Source organism: Arvicanthis niloticus, chromosome 1 (genome assembly GCF_011762505.2).
Source record: "Arvicanthis niloticus isolate mArvNil1 chromosome 1, mArvNil1.pat.X, whole genome shotgun sequence".
Taxonomy (NCBI): domain Eukaryota; kingdom Metazoa; phylum Chordata; class Mammalia; order Rodentia; family Muridae; genus Arvicanthis; species Arvicanthis niloticus.
Window position 1 is genome coordinate 6,653,138 of NC_047658.1, and position 22,423 is coordinate 6,675,560.

At 47.3% G+C, this 22,423-nt stretch overlaps 1 protein-coding gene across 1 annotated transcript in view; it reads left to right on the plus strand.

Moving 5' to 3' along the window:
• Positions 1–9,861: 9,861 nt before the first annotated feature.
• Positions 9,862–22,423, plus strand: part of LOC143441636 (IgGFc-binding protein-like) — a 33,495-nt gene continuing 20,933 nt past the window's right edge. The window contains exons 1-5 of the mRNA XM_076930513.1: positions 9,862–10,722; positions 14,352–14,701; positions 16,722–17,292; positions 19,180–19,784; positions 21,606–22,167. Coding sequence (XP_076786628.1) covers positions 10,668–10,722; positions 14,352–14,701; positions 16,722–17,292; positions 19,180–19,784; positions 21,606–22,167 — 2,143 coding nt within the window. The 5' untranslated portion in view covers positions 9,862–10,667. The remainder of the gene's footprint in view (positions 10,723–14,351; positions 14,702–16,721; positions 17,293–19,179; positions 19,785–21,605; positions 22,168–22,423) is intronic.

The window sequence follows — 22,423 nt, forward strand, 5'->3', positions numbered from 1 at the left end:
GGGAGAAAGAAGGATGCCAACATGGCATTGATGAGCATGGATTGGAAGTCTTATCCCTTCTACCTGTACAGTGAGAGAGACGGTGGATTAGAAGTAAATTGTTACTGTCTCACGGGGCACGGTGGAAAGCCGGCTCTTCAAAGGAGAACAAGGGGTGGGAAGAGCACACACATGAAAAGAAGCTTCAGAAGATGCTACTGTCTGGATGGGAATGCCCGCACACTGGCCTGTCATGGCTCAGCCTCAGTGTTCAGAGGTGGCCTTTTGGCAGGTGATTCTGTTACCACATCAGAGGTCCCCATTTCTTTCTTTCTTACAGGAAAGAACTCAGCTGAGAAACATTAACACTTTAAGCTAAAGTATATTTGGCAAAGCAAAGGGATGATACACACCAACATGCATAGCAAGGACTGACCTGAAGTGGGGTAGCAGCAAAAAGTCATGGGTTTACTATTTTTGTAAGATGTTTTTATGAAATACTTGGATACTTATGAGAATAAGATGACCTTTTTCTCTCCCAAATTATGGTACAGCAGTTCAACATTTTAGAGTATTTCTTCCTATGAAACAGAAGGACAAAGCTGCAATGTAAACTATATCATAATGAAGCCAGGGTCTTTTGATGATGCTGACCCTCCAGTAGCATGCACAACACTTGGAAAGCTCCCTGAAGTCTTTGTTTGTAATACAGTGGGAAAAACCTAACTTAAGCTTCAAAAATACTCAACCACCAGGGTTCATTTTGACAATCAATAACCACAGCCTCCAAGATACAACTGTAGTTTCTTCTACCATGTCTAAACCCTGTATACCTGGTCTCATTCCCTCCCTCAAATCAATATGGACCATTATATTTTTATAAAAGGGCAAAGTAGATGTCTCTTCCTTCAGTAACTTAAGACTTGGAATAACCTATGGACCCAACGTCCTTGCTGTCTATGTTGGTAACCAGAGCAGTTAGGTAAGGTAGTATGGAGATATGTTGGTATAAATAGCTGCTTATTTTGTTGGCTGGAAAGTCCCACAAAAATTCTGTCTCATTTGATCTACTATACAGTATGATGTCTCAGGATCTGGTCCAGGAGAGATGGATCAATATCTTTAATGTATGACCACCTGAAGCTGGACCTATTGAATTCCAGAAGAACCAAACCAAGATAGCCATTAAGGGAAGCAGGGACCAAAATTGGAGAGAGAAATGCACATTACTAGATGAATAGAGAAGCCAACCATGGCCACATCCATCTAAGGAAAGGTTGCTAAATTCTAGCTATGAGAAAAAGAGACCTGGGGACAGGAACACTCAGGCAGGAAGGGAACAGGAATCAAAAGCTGTTGTACTACAAGGAAGAACCAGATGTTTGTTTGTATGTTTTCTGGAAGTCCCCATAAAGCAAAGGGAACCAGAATGGGAGATGGATTTAGCTATGACCATTGAGTATGTGCTAGCTACTTAGTTACACCCTGAGGGTCCCTGGGCCTGGAAGTCAGTGGCTATATTTTGAAGATTAGAATAAAGTAGAGGCTGGAGATTGAGCCTGAGGATGAATATGGCAGACCTAGCTGTGGTGATAGTTCCCCAAGTGGAAACCGAGGAGATCCCAAACAGAGGGTGGATTTCTAGTCACTCGGGGCCAGATGAATTTGATTTGAACAGAAAAAAAAATACAGTAGCTTAAAGAATTTTCATAACAGTCAAGAAAAGTATTTGTTCAGTGAGGCTCAGGTATAGGTGGGCATAAATATTATCCAAGCACATCCCACGAGAAAAACTCCAAAAGCAGGCATTATGATTGTAAGTTCATAGGTATTAAGTTTGGCCCTTTAGGTTCCTTTTAAAGAAGATATGTAAGTTCTCAATTGTTTTTCTGCTCTGAATAGGACTCACCATGAGCACTTTCTGGAAAATAGGATTTTATAAAGGACAGGTGAACCAAATTAGTACTGCTCTGGATGTCTGACAGCCATTGAAAGACTCCAGGGGACCTTGTGCTGTGTGGTGTTCCCCTCTCAACCCTGGATGAGCACAGACCAAACACAAAGAGATCCTTTAGTAAGCAAGGCAAAGAGACAAGGGGGCTGACTCTGAATGAGACAGAAACAGCAGCAAATCATTTTACAAATGTTAATTTTAAGAAAGAAAAGGGGAGGTCGGTGTTGGTTGGTAAGTTCTGGTTGGGTATTTTAATTAGGGTAGTCAAAATAATATATTTTGATGGCTGGACCTTGATGTTTTGAGAGTTGGACCTTGGCAATCCATCCCAGGAATGAGTCAAGCATAACAAAGTGGCCAAATAAGGAATGGACTTTGGGGGCTAGCTTTAGGAATGTAATCTAGGGCTGGAGAGATGGCTCAGAGATTAAGAGCACTAACTGTTCTTCCAGAGGTCCTGAGTTCAATTCCCAGCAAACACATGGCGGTTCAAAGCCATCTGTAATGGAATTCGATGCCCTCTTCTGGTGTGTGTCTGAAGACAGCGACAGTGTACTCACATAAATAAAACAAATAAGCAATTTTTTTTTTTAAAAAAAGGAATGTAATCTAATGGTTTAGCAAGATAGGGCAAAAAAGAAAGGGCAAAGCCTTTAGGTGCCATGTTTGCCATGCTTGGGCGGGTGTTTTCAGTGCTCAGGCCTGCTAGAGCCCTTTAGGACTAGGGTGAGCTGAAACTATCAAAAGTGCCTTAAGGGCACTCAGTTCAACCGGGCCAAGGTTAGAATCCTTATAGAATCATTAGTTTTATCAATTAACTTTACTTTCTATATGGGGGTGGGGGAGGGTGAGAGAGAGAGGAGAGAGAGAGAGAGAGAGAGAGAGAGCGCTGGCTCAAGCATTATGTGGAGGTCAGAAGACAGCTTGTGGGAATTGATTTTCTCCTTTCACCATGAGGGTCCCATGGATTAAACTCAGGTAGTTGGGGGGTTGGGAGAAAGTGTTATTCCCTGCTAAGCTGTCTCACTGGCCCTAACTTCATTCATGCTTGAGTTTTACTTTCCTGTTGGGTATTTGAGGCCATGCAAGAGACCAACAGTTAATCTTCTTTTGTTTTTACTGTTAAGCTAATCAGGACTCAGCTGGAGTAGTGGCACATGTTTTTAATCGAAGCAGGTAGATCTCTGTGAGGCCAACCTGATCTCCAAATCGAGTTCCAGGAGAGCCAAGGCTACACAGAGAAACCCTGTTTTGAAAAAGAAAAACCAAAACAGATAATCAAGACTCAGTAGGGTTACTCTTGGAGTCTTGGAAGGTGCCCCATGGATTCATTGGCTTCCGTCTACCGGTCGTGCTGGCTGTCTCGTGGTCTTCCTGACCACATGGTTTCCCTTGGACTCACAGGGGATATTTCTTCCTTCAGTGGCTCTCTTTACAGGATATGCACAGTTTCCATCTAACCCCTGGTGACTCCATGGTCTTTCTGATCAACTGAAGAGGTGACTTATCAGAGTTTTAGGGCCACTTTAGAGAAGTCATGTCATCTCCTAGGACCTGGATGACCTTACAGAGCAAGTTCCATCTTGTGAGTGTCCTCGTAGTCCCTGTATCCTCTTTGGCTTTGACTTTCAAGCTTTGGTTGAACCTCTGAAGGAAACTTGCAGCTCTGAAGAGGACATGGTGGGCCTTCATCCAACTCTCCTATAACACTCAAAATAAACATGGTTTTAAATAAGTCCTGATTTTATTAAAGACTCAGGTTTCTACACAGTTAAAAATCTGATAAACAACAGAAAACACAAGTAATTATCTTGATAAAATGAAATATTTGTTCTTTAAGCCAGTTCTTATAAATGTTAGCAAGAACTGATCCATATCTTAAGAAAACCTCCTTGTTCTAAATATAGATCTAGGAGGCATCAGTTTTATAACAGTGTGCTGAGTTTTGACTGTAAGAAATTTAAACCCTTTTTTAAAAAATGTTTTTGTTTTTTGAGGTAGCGTTTCTCTGTGTAGCCCTGGCTGTCCTGGAACTCACTCTGTAGACCAGGCTAGCCTCAAACTCAAAGATTTGCCTGCCTCTACCTCCTAAACACTGGGATTAAAGGCGTGCGCCACCACTGCCTGACAAGAAATTTAAATCTTTTCAGTGTGTGTGTGAGAGAGAGAGAGAGAGAGAGAGAGAGAGAGAGAGAGAGAGAGAGAGAATCCTGAATTTTTAATTATCTGGACCTTCTGCAACATGCCTAAGGTTTCTGGTACGCCTTCATCTTGCCTTTTCCACTTTGGAAAGATTCCAGTCATCTCACTTTAAAACAGAAATCTTACTTTACCATACCAAAAAAAAAAAAAAAAATCCTTTCTTGTTCAAAAATATTGTCTTTTATTTTTATCTGTTCTTACCAAAAAACATCCGATGTCCTTTCTACCCCCTACTTTTTGGCTCCTTTGTTCAGTTGTTCCCTTCCTTACTGAGGCAGAGCCACACCACAACGTGCACCCGCTTATTCAGCAAGCCGGGTGCTCAATTCTGCAGCACACATGCTAACCTTGAACAACGCAGAGGTCAGCGCGCCTCCTGCAGAAGGATGACTCACGCCTCTGTGAGCCGTTCCATACTTTTATGAACTTGAATGTGAAAAAGGGACGTTGAACTCAAACCACAGTTATGTCAGAATAAAAGAAAGTATAGTTACCTGTCCTCACGATGTTAGAGTGCAAGGTTCTCATCTACTGCGGGTCTTGGGCAGAATTGTCTTCCACTTCAGAGTCTAAGATATGGGCTCACATACGAGCAAGAGTTTCCATGATAACAAAGGACACTGAACTGAAAAACTCACTACCAACAATTACCAAGAAAAAATAGAAAGAAGAGAAAATACACGAAGAAAAAAAAAAGGTTTGTATGGTACCCCAGTAACTGTAGCTTAGGATATGACAGGTTCCCCAGTGGGGCTAGAGGACAAAGCAAATGTTTTTTTGGGTTGTTTTTTTTTTGTTTGTTTGTTTGTTTGTTTTTTGTTTTTTCATCAAAGACCCAAAGGAGAGAGAACACAGAGGCACAAGCTGCACAGGAGCCTCGCTGTTGAGTCTGTAGTAGAAAGGTGAGCCCAGAATGTTTGTCCTTTTTACAGTCGTTTCCACTTAACAGAGAATTAGGAAGTGGTAACCCATGAATCTGTGCATCCCAGTGGCTTGGAACTGGCCCCCTGGCCCTGGCATCTGCAGTCTCCAGAGTCATCCCTTTTTGAATTTAATGTCCTGGGGTGTAGCTCTCAGGACATAGCATCTGTCTAAGTACCCGTCCTCCCGTTTTCCCATTCGAATGTTCATCCTTCCTAACCAGGAATCGTGTAAAGCTGTCAGGAGCTGGGGCTGATGTTAGGGGGACCCTGTAATGCTTTACAAATGGCACCTTTATAAGATGAAATTATGCTTAATTTCATTCCCCACCAAATTTTTATCTGGTGACAAGTGCGTTAAGTCATAGAGGAAAGGCTTGTGAACAGGAAGAGAGCATTTGAGTCTGGCTCCAACATACTGCATTTACAGAGGTCAGGGCTGTGCTTTAAGGCCATAAAGATCTGAACATGAGGAACTTCTGTCCATTTTCCCAGGTTCTTGGAAAGGAAATCCAACTAGAAGATAGTGTTAAAACCAGGGCTCCTGATCTTGGGCCAGACACACACACACACAACCTCCAGTCTGCTGCATCCAAGTTGTGTTACAGAGACACTGCAAGTGTTTGTCCTTAAGCAACTGGGGTTCATATTTGGTTCCACTTTTTAATGATGTAGCCAAAAAGCCACTCCTGGGGGGTGGAGAGCTGGTTCCACATCCAGAAGAGAAAAGCAGGACAATGTGAGGAGGAAGGTAGCCCCTAGTCATGTCTTCTGAGGGGAGGAGAGGTGAGAGCAGGTTCTCCATCCCAGGAGCCTTGGATTTAGTCTTCCAAGTCTCCTTGTGCTTCTATGTACGCATACTGTAACTAAGGGACCAGGGTTGGATACAATCCCTGAGACTGGGCATCCAGCAATTCTGTCCCTTTTATTATCTCAGTCGCCCTAATTATGGCAAGGCATGACAGTACCCACCTGGGGCCAGAGTAAGCAGCCAGACTGAAAGACCCAAAGAAAACCAAGATAGAGCCTGTCCAAGCTGAGGTAAGTGTCACCGACTCCTCTGTGGGACAGATCATAATTACACCACAACAGTGTGTTAAGCGTCTGACTAAGCGTGTGAGGAAGGGATAAGTTTGAGATCCTGGGCCTGCTTCATTCATGCCCTGCACACACACACACACACACACACACACACACCTGGCCATTTGGAGGGCTTTACACCCGTCAGAGGAAGAAATGAAATAGTGAGGCCAGGTGGTAGTGGACACTGAGCAAAGGCTGTACGTGGCATCAGGATGAGAGACAGACGGTTGGTCGCAAGACGGGTTCTGGAGGGCAAGACTGGCTATCTTCATTCATGTGCTTGGGATCCATCACTGTGCTAATTTCTGTGGGATCACTTCAGAGCTGTCTCATCTAGCAGGATCTCATGTGGCTGGCCTGGTTTTTATCAAACACAATAAAGTAACTCAGGGCATTACAGGGAAGACAAGCCTCCGATGGCTGTGTCCTCTCAAGCAAGACATTATCATCCCATCTAACTCAGGAATGGGGAGTGGAAATCTCCCCAGAGTTCCCTGTACTCAGCACTAGAGGCATCCACTAAGTGCTAAGTGGTTCTTTGTAACAGCAATGGGGGATATAGCTCAGCCCTGCTGCTGCTCTTGCCTGAGAAGACCCTACCCAAAGACCACAACTCACACAAAGCAAGGCTCTTGAAATACCCACAGAAAAAGAACTGCAGAACAAGCCAGAACAGAGTCCATACTCAGCCTGAGACTCTCACAGAAAGCATGGCCCTGAAATACTCATACCGTTTTCTGAGATATACAGTTATGCGGGGATAACAAGAAATCACAGGTTTGATGTTTATATCAGTGGTTTGTGCATATTTATGAGGTGGATGGAATAGGTATGAGGTAGAGTGACCCTTTCCCCTCACAAATCATTACAGACTGTATCTCCATTTTAGGGCTTTTCTCCCCATGAGCCTCTTCCAAGGCCCTCAAGAGAGAATCTAAACCACAAACTAGAAGGTATTATAATTAAGCCAGGCTCCTTTAAGGATGCAGAGCCTTCATCGTGTGCACACGAAGCAGCTGGGGAAGGTCCCTGGCACCTTAGCTTCAACACAGCAGAAAGACCTTAACTGTAGCTTCTCATAACAGTACCTTCAACTCAAAGAGTCCGTTAGCCTGTTGGGGGCAAAGCTACAAAATGCTGCTACAGTTTCCTTCACATCTGCCTTTCCAGCTTCACTATCCCCAATTGAATTGTGTGGGTATTGACATTATCGGTGGACTAATCCATCAGTGCGCTTATAATTTTATGGAATTTTTGGTTGGTTGTGGGGACTAAGAGGCAGTACCTGATTGAAGAAAGTAGGGCATGCCCTAAAATGGTATCTATCTGTCTATCTATCTATCTGTCTGTCTGTCTATCTATCTATCTATCTACCTACCTACCTATCTTTTCTGCTACAATACTCCACTGCCATGATGTTATTGACTTGCCACTGGCTAAAAAGCAATGGACCTAGGTGACCATGAACTAAAATCACCACTACAGTGAGTGAAAATAATCCTTCAGTTCTCCTCCTTAGGTTGTTTAATTCAGATACTTTTGCCACAGCAGTGAAAAGTTCCTTACACGGAGGTGTTTAAACATGTCAGCTGGGGAGCGGCTCAGATTCAGATTATAACATTCCACCTCTGGTCCCAGTAGAGGCATGGCCATCTGATAATGCAAAATGCTAAAATGCATGATCCAAGAATGCCCAACGGCTCAATGGTTGCAGTATTAGTCAAAAGTCCAACAATCTCCTCTGGGACTCAAGGCGCTGTTAGCTATGAGCCCTTAAATAATAAAATGTTACATTTTTCCATCATTCAATGGCATGGAGTAAATATTCTCATTTTATGAAAAATGGTATCAAGGAAGGACTAGAGAAAGACAAACCAGCAGGGCAAATATTAAACACTGTAGCCACAGCCTAGAGTTTAGAGCATACGATTGATTGCCTCATTGGCATCACCCGGGCTCTTATGGGCTTGGTCATACTTACCCCCACGGCCTTGCCATTTGCAGCACACATGACCTTTACTCCATCTGTTTCCAGTCTGTACCGGAAGCTATCCTTGACATATATGCAATGCTCCTGGCACCACCACCACCATCCTAAGACGTCCATTGCGACTTGGGGTTCAGTTCCACTGTCTCAGACATTGACTTACGAGGACTACCCCACACAGATTCTGTCTCTGCTACATAGAGCCCGATAGAACCTTTCTTCTGGAACCTTGGTGCAAACCCCAGTGACCACATCACTGTTGCAGTCTTCACGCATGCCCGTAGAGCCAGCACTACATGCATGATGCCAAGGTCCACTGCCAACTCAAGGTGCAGCTAAATTCATTTGGACCATGGCTACTGTAGCCTCTTAGTTCCTGTGCCTCTGAACAGAGAAACATTTCCCTGCAGGGTCATTTTCAAGCAAGAAATCCCTTTCCCTTTGGATGCACATTTCTCTTTTTAAAGAAGGTCCTTTCCATGTCTGTCATACCCTGGGTGTCACGACTTGGGTGGGAGGAGTATCTTCCTTGAGGCACCTTCCCGGTTGTGCAAAGCTTCTCTTTAGTTGTACTGGTATTTTAAACAATTGCATCTGCCCTCACTCACCTTGTCTGCAATTTTAAATCTCTTGGGTTCCCAAATTACACATTAGTCTCACTTTGCTGCCCCACTTCCTCTGTCTGCTTTTGCTTTATCCCTGACCAGAAGCAGCTGGTGATAATTCCTCTACCAAACCACTCCGTTACTTTGAGATTCAGCCTCACCTCAGGTTGTCAAGGCAGTGTGTAGCAAGGGTCTTTGCCCGAGTGTAGCATAAGTAGCCTTCACCCCAACCCACAGTAACCTTATGAGTAACAGTTTCTATTGTCCACACTTCTATTGGCATTTTGGCCTTCAAATTTTTCCAACGCATTCGTCCTATATTCTTAGCTACCACCCCCAAACCCTTCCACAAGCCAGTTCCAAAGCACAAGAACCACACAGTCAGGTTTAATTATATTAAAACCTCCTCTTCTCTGGACCAATTTTCTGTATCTGTAACTTTTATCAGTGTAATGATAAAACACCTGAGAGAAGTGATGGGAGAAGAAGAAATTCTTTTGGCTCGTGGTTTGAGAGAGTACAAGTCTGTCATAGTGTGCAGGGCCTCATAGCTGGACTGACTCCATCCAAAGTAGGATCGTGGGTGGCTGGTCACTTCAGGCAAGCAGGAATCAAAGCAGGACAGAGACAGGGACATGTATAGCCTTTGAGGCTTGGCCCTGGTAGCTTGCTTCTGTTTATGAGACCTCATGTTCCGAACCTCATATTCCACAAATTCACGAAACTGCTGGTTACTGACAACCACATGTTAAAATACAATAGCTTGTGGAGACATTTCAGATTCAGCCAATAATATCATGGGTTGTAGCAGACTTTCGGAACACACTGACTGTATCCCAGAAAGCTCAAACTCCCTCTGCTACTTCTTCCGCACCCTGGTATCCCATATCATATCTCGAGAAAATTCTCAGTTAGGAGAGAAGAAAACATAGATTCACCCCAAGATTAGCCAGTCACTTCTTTATGAAGAGAGATGGGTTAGGGGGTATCTCAAATATCAAACCAAATAATTTTCTGAGATGGAAACATCGTGCCCTACACAAAAACCCAAGTCAGAGCCTCAGACTATACATCCCTAGACAACTATACTCAATGGTATTTAGAAGCAAGATGTGGGTGGCTTCGGACCAGGGATCCGCCCATGGGGACTGCAAGGAGCCAGAACCTGGATATGGACCTTTAGATACGGTTCTAAGTAAGGACTAAAGATCGGAATCTGGCCAGGAAGCCAACAGACATAACCAATGCTACATCACCCTTCGATCCCCACTACCTTGCTCACGGAACCCAGTCCACTGGTACACTACTCCCCAGCTGTCCCTCTAAGGATGGCGCTCTTTCAAGACCAAAGTTTTCCATAGCTTCTGGGGTGCAGCCACCAGCTTAACTCACACTTGTCTCAGAACATGGGACTTTTTCTCTACCCTTTACAAGACTTCAGGACTCACTATTCCCTCTGGCCTGATATCAGCAGCCTCCTCCAGGAAGCTGGCATCATCTGCCTGGCAGGTGGCCAATGGTGTGGCCTGGGGGAACAAGAAACCACACTATATAGCTCAGTCCACAGCCTGATCCTGCAGCTCCGGGACCTGCAGGTGAGAAGAGATGGGGTTCTCTGTGGAAGTAGAATAAATGATCTCCTCTCTTGCCTTTCTTTCTAGACCTCCTATCTTTTCCCTCAGGGCATTTGAATATTCAATTCTCCCACCCATTTCCCTGGATTCTGAACCTCCAGCTCACTCCCCAATATACTGGACAGACAGCTCCCCATGGCCTGCTCACACCTGGTCCTGTCCACCCAACTTCCTTCCCTGCCCCAGCATTCCTTGCCTCCAAGCTACTATGCCAGGACTGTCTGCTTCTGTGATTTCCATGACAGTCTCCAACAGGACAGTAGGACAGCCTTATAGGAGCCTCCGTCTCTCCTTGCTGCAGATATGGAATCCCTGTGGAGCTGCTGGGCATTCTGGGCTGGAGCGACTCTCCTATGGGGTAAGTCAGATTGAACCTCATCCATGTCCTAGTAGGATGTGGGACCACGGGAAACTGGCCTGCCTGGGTCAGCATCTTTCATTTGTAAACCTTTCATAAATCATGTCCAAGCCCCCCCCCCCCCAGCCCTCCAGCTGCAATGGAAGTGAGAACCTGCAGAAAAATGTGGTGGGATCCCCCACTCCATGTTTGGAATGTTGAAAGTCTACCTGCTTTGATTTTTGGGGTGATTCTGTCTGTAGTTAATAATCCTCAACTTCCCTTTATCCTCTTGTACAAACCAGCAAGATCTATTAAAAAAGAAATTATACTAGCAACTGAGTCCGGACAGAGTGTATGCATGCTCCCACAGGACTGTAAAAGGGAGGTTGGGGTCTGAGATTTCATATAAAGTGTCAGCTAACCAACCAGTTTCATCAGAAAAGTAGAAGATGTAGCATCAAAAATTAATCACCACAGCCTGGCATGGTGGTGCACGCCTTTTTATCCCAGCACTCGGGAGGCAAAGGCAGTGGATCTCTGTGAGTTCGAGGCCAGCCTGGTCTACAGAGTGAGTTCCAGGGCAGCCAGGGCTGCTAAACCATAAAGTGCAATCAGCAAAAGAGAACGGCGGCAACTTAAAGTGAGGACAGTGCTCCGGTGTCAATAGTCACCACCTGGACTATCTCACACCAATCCATCCCTCGTCTGGCCCTGCAGCATCTGAGTTCAAGAGCCCTGCACAGGATGCTCAGGCTTTGGGGCAGTCAAAGCCAGAAAGGCTTGTAGGTGGATGCTGTCTGCATTAGGAAGGGAATGGGAGCATAGGGAGAATTACTTCACAGGTTCTCAGGAAGGCCAAGGGGTTGGGTTTGTAATGGGGAGGAACTGGGTAACTGGACCCACAACTGCATTTTCTTCACGGTCCACCCAGGAGGCCACAGTGGACCCCGGGAAACACTGGTGGGGAAGAATTCCTCATGGCCTTCCTGCAGAATTCCCAGTCTTGGAACAGCAAGGCCTGTCTCTGCCTCTTCACCTCCAGTTTGTCAGAGAGCATTGCCTCTGCCTCTGTCCTCAGCCAGGAAGACAATACCTTACAGAAGGTCCTGCTGAGGTGTGGGTCAGCCATGGTATCATCAGTGTCAAGGCTAAGATGGCTAGCTGCGATAGCTTCCAGCATCAGTGGCGGGCCACTCTGACCACACCATCTCAGAGTGGACATTAGGTGCTAAGCTCAGCCTGGAAGAACTGATACTGCTGTGCCCTGTTGAGGCCCTGGATACTGAGGGCTGTGCACCCACCCCCATACCTTCCTTGACCTCCTTCTCCCTACCTTTCCCGCTTATTCTTCTCTGGCTCCCAGGATCAGCTGGCCTGTGCACATGTCACCTTTAGCATCCCTGGCAGACTCCCTTACTTCTCTCCTGTTCACCAGGAACAAGATTCAAAACATTTACCAACCACACTGCCCCAGGGCTTACCAAGCAGAGCACAGCCCTAAGAATCCCCCACTGTTCAAGCATCAGCCATTGTATGTTGGTTTGTGGTGAGGTTGTAGAAAGGGTTTTGGGGAGACCCAGGGAGCCAGGATGGAAGGGGCTGGTCAATGTTTTGATACTTAGGAACTAATACAGTTATACTTGCTGCTGATAGTTACTCTGCACTCCTCATGTAGGACTGCCGATGCTCAAAATCAGATCCAGAGATAGTAACAGTGAGGACCCTGGGATGGGGCATCTCTGTGTTCCAGCCTCCCTGAGTGCTTCACGTGCTTTGACACAGTTAAGGAACAGAACCTGGGGCCTGTGTGCAACCTCAGGCTCAGCCTGAAGCTCAGCACCAGGTAGCTCAGATGTTGTGAAGACAAAGAGCCACAGGGCCTGGGGTTAACCCCAGCTGTGCCTGGGTGGCCTTTGGCCTGTCACTCCACCTCTCTAGGCCTCAGTTTCTGAGACTCTCACATAGAGATAAGGCCTGGTCCCCCTGCAATAGGACTTCGGTGAAAACGGAACAAGCTAACACATGGAGTCCTTAGATTAGCTTATGGCCAGAGATCACGGTGGTGCACAGAGAGCTGTTGTGGGATTGGAGGTCAGGGGTCAGAAAGAAAGTTCTTGAGGACTAGAGGCCAATCAGGAAGGGCTGCTTCTTCCCAGATGGTCTTCTTCAAACTGGGAACGTAGATTCAGGGGTTGCTTATCCTGGCAAAAAGGGGCAGCCCACTTCAGGGGATGCTTTAGAAGTGATTAGTGGAATGGGAATGTGTGGACAATGAACTACATCAGGAAATACTGGATCCTCGGGCTCAGTCCCAAACCTTGCTTCCATTTTAGCTTTTTGAAACCTGACAACACCCCTCTCCAACCTCTATGGAGAAGCCTCCTCTCTGGTGAATTAGGACATTTAGGCAAGAACACTTATAATTTACACAATGTCCCATGCTTGGTGTCTTGGCTAGAAGCTAAGGCCATCTGCACCATGATTTTTCCATTTTGCTTGTGTCTCTGGGCCTTCTCTCAAAAAAAAATTTTTTTGTGTGTGTATGTGTGTTCTGCATGTGTGTATCTGTATCTATGCAGGTATGCACACACAGGCATGCATATGTATATTCATGTGTGTGTAAAAGCATGTGCACACCTAAACATGCATGTGTGTATGCAAGTATGCACACCCTAGTATGGATGTGTAGAGGCCAGAGGTCAATGTCGGGAATCCTCCTTTGATCCCTTTCTGTCTTGTCTGTCTTTGAGATTCAGCTAAACTGGCTGAGCAGCCAGCCCCTGGGATCTGCCTGTCATGGCTCTGTCCGATCACACTGAGCTAACACACTTGTAACCATGCACAGCTCTTACGTGGCTGGAAGCTGAACTCGGGTTTCCTGCTTACACAGCAAGAACTCTACCCACACTGCCCAGTCCTGTCCTTCCATTTTCTATGCTTTTTCTATTTCAGCTGGGTGGGAAGAGAGACACAGAAGCATGAACAGTTGAACATTTCCATGACTGCTCCTTGTTCCTCTTCACAACCTGCCAATCCTCTGGGCCAAACTGTATTAAACTGTGGAATCAGAACCCCTGGGGTGTCAGCAAGCTCAGGGAAACTCTCCCCATGAAATGTCAAGCCTCAGCTTCCATGTCTATGCTTTAACTTGTTAGAATATGCCAATGTCTCCCTCAAATTTCTGTGGAGAAACCTTTTTTTTTTTTTTTTCAGACCCATATCACAGGACACTGGGGCCAGAGCACTGAAAATAATCTATCCAATGGCCCAGTGTTGGGTGCTTGAGTTAGGACTTCTACTAAGGTCACCTCTAAGACATTTGTCTCCATTTTGCTAAAGACTCCATCTTCCATTTCCTATCCTCTGGTAGCCTCTAGCCTGGTGGGGAAGGGAGGACATTGAACTATAAACATTTTGTTTCAGCGGTTGCTCCTGGTCCTTCTTCACTACTTGCCATTCCTCTGGGTGTTAAACTGTGGAGTCAGAAACCCTGGGAGAGGAGCTCTCTCCATGAGCCTGCAGACCTCAGTTTCCATACCTGTAAAAGGGGTTGTTGTGAGCCAACCGTGCATAGTCCACACTATAGCAGGCCCCAGGTGTCTGACCTCAGGAACATTTCTAATTCTTCCCAACTCTTCCCTCCCCAGCTCGGTTTGTCGAAACAGAGGCTTCCTGCCAAGGCATTCAGTGTGCATCTGGGCAGCGCTGCCAGGTGGTGAATGGGAAGGCCAGATGTGTGGCAGAGTCCACAGCTGTCTGCCGCGCCCAGGGTGATCCCCACTATACCACCTTCGATGGCCGTCGCTATGACATGATGGGCACCTATTCCTACACCTTGACTGAGCTGCGCAGCACCAAGGATTCCCTGCTGGCCTTTAAAGTAGATGCCAAGAATGAGCACCGAGGCTCCAACAAAGTCTCTTACGTGCGCTTAGTCACCGTGCATGTCTACAACCACACCGTGTCCCTGATCTATGGAGAAATAGGCTTTGCAAAGGTGAGTCCCCCGAGGCTGTGAGTTTAAGGTTTTGAACTAAGCCCTTGGTGTTAGACTCCAAACCATCCCTTTTCCATGGGGAGGACTAGGCTTCACCACCATCCAAATAAACCAATCAAAGGGATGGGCAGTGGTGGTGAGCATTGGAGGACTTATTCAGTGTGGCTGCCTTAGGAAGAAAAGGTAACCTTGAAGTTGTCTTGGAGGTGATGACAAGAACTTTGTGAGCTTTTAGGAGCAGGGAACAAAACAGGTGCTTGAGCTGTGCACAGCAGAGAAAGGTGCTGCCCATGCTTAGGGTGTGGTTTGAATGAACGCCATTTCAGCTCTGCATCTAGAAGGGCCCTGGAGAAGATGGTAACACTGTCGTTTCTTGAAGGGATCAATCTCTTTCTCATGAAATGATTATTTTGACCCAAATGTGTGACCTGACCACAGTAGTTCACATCTGGGGGTGATCTCAACTTGGTAACCTGTCCTGTGAGGCTTGCTGTTGCTTACGAGTAGTTTCACCCCCTTCCCCTCCTGTTATATAGATGTTTGTTGGTCTATAGCAGCAGAGTGTGTCCCGGGGAGAGGAATGAAAATTAGAGGCTCAGCAGGGTCAAAGAAGAGGGCTTAGAGAGATGGCTCAGCAGTCAACAACACTTGCTGTTCTTGAAAATGGCTGAAGTTTCGTGCCCAGCACCCATTGTCAGGAGGGTCACAGATAGCTGTAAGTCCAGTGCTGGGGGATCTGATGGCCTCTTCTGACTTCTGTGGGCTCTGTGTATATGTTCACATCCATGCATTAGCAGCTTATGTCTTGAACTTAGTGACACTCTACTGTCACCATGGAAGTAGTAAAGTGACCAGTCAGGTGATCAAGCTTCTGGAACTGTGGTTTGGATTGAGCACCTCCTGATACACAAAACATTGCTGTTTTTAAGTGGGGATGTGGTGCTCTGTCTTTAGAAGAACCCCCAACAGGCTCCATCTGGAGTCCCATCATTCCTTTCTGCAGGGTCAGCAATATGGTGGCATTCAGGGAGGGAGGGGTGGCAAGGATTCATCTCCTTCCTAGGTGCACTCCACCTCCGTGTTACTTTTACTTGCATTTTCTGCCTCTCTGGGCAAACTCACATGAGCATTGAGTTCACAAAGTAACTCACTTTGTAGACTGTGAAACTGGACGTTCTGGTACACACAGGAAACTGGGTTGAGTGGTCACATTTGGGTCAAAGTAATCACTTCATGGGAAAGAGATTGATCCCTTCAAGAAACGACAGTGAGCCAACCAGCAAGCAGTATTCCTTATGGTTTCTGCTTCAAGCCTGAATTTCCTCACGGATGAACTGTGATTTCCTCCCCCAAAGTTGCATCTGGCAAGTGCACTGTGTCACAGCAACAGAAAGGAAACTAGCCCACTGCTGCACAGTGATGGTGGTTTAAAGAGGCTGACAGCCCTCTGCCAGATTTGTCAATGTTTTGGGACTTGCAGGTCTTGGCTGGTTCTGCCCACAGCCTCCTGTCACTTGGTCATGTCATGGACATGAATCCCGCTGTCTCACTGGCTCCCCTTGCTACCCCTTGCTGCAGACCTGACAGCTTCCTTGCTCACACCAGCTTCACGCTTGTGATGAGCCTGCCATTCTGCCAGGCACTGTTGGAGGCACTGGAGATAAAACCATGAGGCGGCCTCCCAGTGCTTCAGACAGGTGGAGCTCGTGGGAAACTTGCACATTGTGGGAGAAGATTAGAAGCTGTGGGAACTGGGAAGCAGAGGAGGAGAGGACGGGGCTACTGAAAGGGTCATCAGGGGCAGCCTCACTGAGCCAGTGACACCTCAGCAGACATCGTTGGGGGTGGGGGTCTTTGTGCACATCTCAGGGAAGAACACTTCAGGCCACATCCCTAGGCTCAGCTGGTGACAAAGGAAGGAAGGCACCCTGTGTGGCTAGAGCTGGGGACCTGAGTGGAGGAGATGACGGGTGAAGGAGAGATCATACAGGAGTCTGACCGCTGCCGCCTCTCTCTGCAGATCGATTACCAGTATTCAAACCTGCCTGTCTCCCTGAGTGAGGATCGCCTGCGTGTGTACCAGAGTGGAACACGAGGTGTGATAGAGCTGGACTTTGGGCTGGTGGTCACCTATGACTGGGATTCCCTGCTGACCCTGAGCCTGCCCAAGCGCTTCCAAGACCAGGTATCCGGATTGTGTGGCAACTATAACGGAGACCCTGCTGATGACTTCCTTACACCTGATGGGAAGCAAGCCTCTGATGTCCTAAACTTCACCAATAGCTGGAAGGTGAATGATAAAGACCTCTTATGTGATGACGGCTGTTACGGCAACTGTCCGTCCTGCATCCCAAGCCAGGCCCAGCTCTTTAAGAAAGACCTTTTCTGTGGCATGCTAACTCTGCCCTCAGGCCCATTTGCCGACTGCCATAAATTTCTGGACCCCAAGCCTTTCCTGGAAGAATGTGTGTATGACATGTGTGTGACAGGAGGGGAACGTCTCACCCTGTGCCGCGGCCTCAATGCCTATGCTCAAGCCTGTGTGGATCTGGGCATCTCTGTTCGAGACTGGAGGTCACGAACCAACTGCCGTGAGTTCAAGCCAGGGTAGGGAGTTTTGGTGAGGGGTTGGGAACCCATTGCATCTGCTTGGTACCAGAACACTAATTACGCCTCAACCCAGTGACAGGCAATGACAGGAACACTGTGATGGCCAAGGCTCTCCAGCTCTGCCACAGGGACAAACACAGTAGTGAACAAGATAGACTGCAGTGATTGAGGTTGCCACAAGAGGGCGTTCAAGCATATCTGGAGATTAGTTGGAGAGGGATACAGGATAAGACTAGGGGAATTCAAGAGGGATACAGGATGCTAGAGAGAAACCAGGGGACAGTTACAGGGAGGATTTTCCTAGAATAAAAATTTCCAACCTTAAATCCATGGGAAGGACTGGAATAGCCAGAAAGGGGGGAATGGATGTGGGCTCCTGACCTGGGAAACCACAGACGTTTGTCACAAAAGGTAGTCTGCCAAGTTGCAAGATCAAATTCAGTGGTTATTCTCTGGTTGAACACTCTCGTGACTCCCAATGTCCTCTGCACTAAACCAAAGATAACTATCCAGGTGTCCATCCACTAAAGCAGTCACTCATTCAGTCAATAAACCTGCCATGTCTTCACAAGAGCCTATATCGGTGTTGGCCATGTGGAGGACAAAGCAGGAGCCAACCGTGACTTGTCTGCAGCCTAATAGACAGCTCAGAGAAACGCTGAAGAGGCATACAGGACAGTGAGGGATGAAAGCAACCTCAGGCCCGATGCTTAAGACTAGGATTTCAGAGGGGTGATGAGCCCAGAGGGAGACAAAAACCCTGTTTGGACTTGCCTGCATCACTATTATGTCCCATTGTCCTGTAAGCCTTCCTCTCCACATGTCCCCAAACTCCAAAGGAGAACCTGTGAGTTCACGGCCCCTCCTGTTCATTTCTTAGGCCTTGTGCTCCATGCCGAAGATCCAATGTGGCCAAGTCAGGCTGTGTCCCCACTCCAGCAGAACCTGTATCTTGGGTGGAGAGGGACAGACAGAGAGTTGGCAGATCCACTAGAAAATACCTTCAAAGAGCAGGATCCTGTGATAGTATCTGGAAGCTCAGGGAAGACATTGGAAACCAATGACAGTGGATCCTGGAGCATGTCCAGGCCATGGAGTCATCCAAGTTGTCACAGTGTTGACCATGGAGCACCCCCTGCCCCCAGTACAGTTCTACGGTTCAGTCCGTATAACCAGTGAAATCAGTATTGCCTCCTCCCACTTACTCCTGGCTAGACTGAGACACAGACAGATAGAGAGTCATTTGCTCAGAAAGGACTGGCGAGGGGGGAGCTGGTATTTTCAATCTAGGCCGTCTGGACTCCTGGAGCCTTCATCTTTGCTGCAAAGTCTGTTTGAGGAAAATATAACAATGGTAGGAGGGAATGACTACTGCAAAGGCCTGAGTGGGGAATCTTGGGACCAGGCACCTGTCGACCCACTGAGGCTGAGGCAGAGTGTACCAGTAGGAGAGAGAAAGAGATAGGGCAGGAGACTGTGGGGAGCACAGGGGAACCCCTGGACCTCGGGAGGACTCTGTTTTCCCCTGAGATGGAGCCACAGGAGGTCGAGGTCCCTGGTCTGTGCCTGCATTCACAGTCCAGTGAATTCACAGTACTCTGGTACTGTGAGGAGCACATACCGGGGAGCAGGGAACCAGGCAGGAGGTTGCTGTGGATCCTGGGCTGTGGAGACAGATTCTGCGTGAGTTTGGAAGGTGAAAGTCATGGGATTTGCCCACTGCCTGGTTGGCTGTCCAGGGATGGGGTGGAGGGGGCATCAAGAAAGTAGGAGTGCTGTTAACTGAGGGGTGTGACCTCTGATGATGCAGCATCGTCTCCGGGAGCCCCAAACCTGGCATGACCCACCCTTTCTCCCCAACCCTCCAGCACTGACCTGTCCCGCCAACAGCCACTATGAGCTCTGCAGCCCCGCCTGCCCGCCCTCCTGCAACCCAAAAGCCGCACCGACCAACTGCTCTTCGCGCCATTGCGTGGAGGGCTGCGTGTGCCTTCCAGGCCTCGTAGCCAGTCGTGGCCTTTGTATACCTGTCTCCTCCTGTGGGTGCACCTTCCAGGACCGCCTGCTGGCCCCGGGTCAAGAAGTGTACGCTGACGAAAAATGCCACCGCCGCTGCACCTGTGATGAAGCCACTCAGAAGGTGATCTGCAGGGACACATCAGGATGCCTGCCTCACGAGTACTGTGGGGTACAGAATGGCTCCTTTGGCTGCTTCCCGGAATACTTCCGCATCTGCCGGGCATCCGGAGACCCACACTACATGAGTTTGGATGAGCGGATCTTCAATTTCATGGGCACCTGCACATATTTGTTTACTGCCTCCTACGGCCAGCACCCGTCCCTCCCCAGCTTCAAAGTGTTTATAGAAAATGAACGCCGGGGAAGTCAAAGCGTAAGCTTTGTGCGTTCTGTGAAGTTGGAGGCCTTTGGAGTCCAGTTGGAGGTGCGCCGGGAATACCAAGGCAAAGTACTGGTGAGTGCTGCAGGGCGAGCGTGAAACAGGGTATGAAACACAAATCCACTGAAAGACTAACGGCTGTGGAGGGAGTGGAATGGAAGTCATTCAACCATCTTGAGGCTAAGGTCCAGGCCCTGCTACTTTTTCTTGGTTCTGTGACAGCCTCCCAGACTGTCTTACCTCCCTCCCTCAGAGCTCATAATCTCCACCAGGAGTCACCAGTCTCTAGGCAGTTATGTGACAAATCCATATCTTCAGGAGCTCAAAAAGAAGTCTTGATGCTCAATAGATATTAGCAGTTCCTAGTTTTGTTATTATGAAAGTTTAGAATTATAGACTTGTGTTTAAAGAATGCTCCAGAGAGCAAGGTAACAGGTGACCTGAAGTGTTCAGTACAAAGTAAGCATTTGTGATGGGGGGCTGGGGGGGCTGAGGGGGGGAGTGGAGTTGCTCAGAGCAAGCAAATGTCTGCCCACATAGATACAACATCAAGACTACACATGATGAGTTCTGGTCTCAAAAAACGCCAACAAAACAGAAAAAAAGCCAGCTGCCAGGCTGCCTCTTCTCTGTGCCCTCTTTCTCCCCAGGATGGGCCTCTCTCCATCACTTCTTTTCAGACTTGCTCACCAGGCTGTCTGCTGTGCTGGCCAGAGCTTGGCTCAGCTGCCTGAGGGTCAATCTATTTTTCTCACTAGTACTAAAAACCCAGGACCCTGGACCAGTCAGTTAGGCAAGGATCAAAGGACAACCCTTCACACACACACACACACACACACACACACACACACACACACACACACATGCATTCATCTAAAGGTTAATTGTTCTGTTTCAAGTCTTCCCAAATAGGTTTTGCAAATCCACTATAAGTCCCATCCTGTGATCAAAGATCGCTTCTCTGACATTCTTGAGTCTTTCTACAGCTAAAGCCTACAGACACTCCTTTCTTCCCCCCCCCCCAAAAAAAAAGTGAAAGCCAAGGCTGGTACACAAACCCATCCCAGCACTCAGAAGGCAAACACAGAAAGATCTCTATCTCTATTCTAGCCTGTGAGCCATTGGACTTTTGGACATCGTTCTTGGGGTCATCACTATAGTTCCCACTGACACATCTATCTACACACTGAGTTCCAAGCCAATTAGATATTCACACTGAAACCCTACCTCAAAGACAGACAGACAGACAGACAGACAGATAGATTTTACTTATTATTTTTTAATAGTGGTGCATGCCTTTAATCCCAGCACTTGGGAGGCAGAGGCAGGCGGATTTCTGAGTTCCAGGCCAGTCTGATCTACAGAGTGAGTTCCAGGACAGTCAAGGCTATACAGAGAAACCCTGTCTCGAAAAAACAAAAACAAAAAAAATCTCTGTGTGTGTGTGTGTGTGTGAGAGAGAGAGAGAGAGAGAGAGAGAGAGAGAGAGAGAGAGAGAGAAAGAGAGAGAGAAAGAGAGAGAGAGAGTTGTTAGATACTCGCACAATGGCTCATAATTATAACAGAGAAGTTTGAGTAATGTCTTGTGCCATGAGGAGAGGGAAGGTGGACAAGTTCAAAGGGGGAAACAACTTTCCATGTCCCAGGTTCTTAATTTCCCAATGTTTGATATGGAAAGGCTCTAGATAAAGGGAGGGCACAATTATTGATAGGTATCAATGTTCTCCCACCTCTCACTTTACCTAAGGCTTGAATATTAATTATCAATATGTATTAAAACAAGTAAATACAAAGGTCTTTAGACCAGACTAAATGGGGAGGTTTAGAGTGGTACCCATAATGGGGAGATAGGAGGCAGGTACCCTGACCTGTTGGTCTTCCTGCATCTCTCCCCAGGTGAATGGCATCCTTCACTACCTGCCCTTTCAAGCCCTAGGTGGAAAACTCGTGGTGTTCCGCCAAGGCAAGTATGCTGTCCTTCGCACAAACTTCAGCCTGTCGGTCAGCTATAACTGGGACACCCATGTGACTGCCAAGGTGCCCAGCAACTATTTTAACAGTGTGTGTGGGCTCTGTGGGAACTTCAACGGGAACCCACGTGATGACTTGGGTAAGCAGATTAGAGGAGAAGCCCTTGACCCTCGAGACTTTGGAAGGAAGTGGCTGGTGTCATCACATCCCGGCTGCAGGACAGATGAGCAAAGTCTGTGTCCTAACTTCAGCGAGAGCTTACTGACGAATATAACACGGAAATGCGAAATTTTTCGTAACATGAGTGGTCATTTCAAGCACTGTTGGAGAGTGCCCGCCTACAACAGTGCCTTCATAGAGTGCGCCTATGATTGCTGCCGAATGCCAGGCCAAACTAAGCCACTGTGTGACTCGCTGGCCACATACACCGCTATATGCCAGTCTTCTGGGGTCATTGTGTATCCATGGAGGACTGAGAACCTTTGCCGTGAGTATCAAGAGTGTCAAGGGGATTGGGTCTAATGCTTGTTCATTAGCATACAGGTAGCATTGTTCGATCCTCATGCTGCCTGGTGAGGAAGGGGCTGTACTTACGCCATGGAGCCGAGACCATAGGGAGTTGCTGTATGTTCGCAATGAGGCTGCTGTGACCATGACACAGGGTCTTCCATCCTTTCTCATTTTGATTTACGCTTATTGGAATGACCAGCATGCTTTGGCCCACAACAGCACAGAGTGCAGAG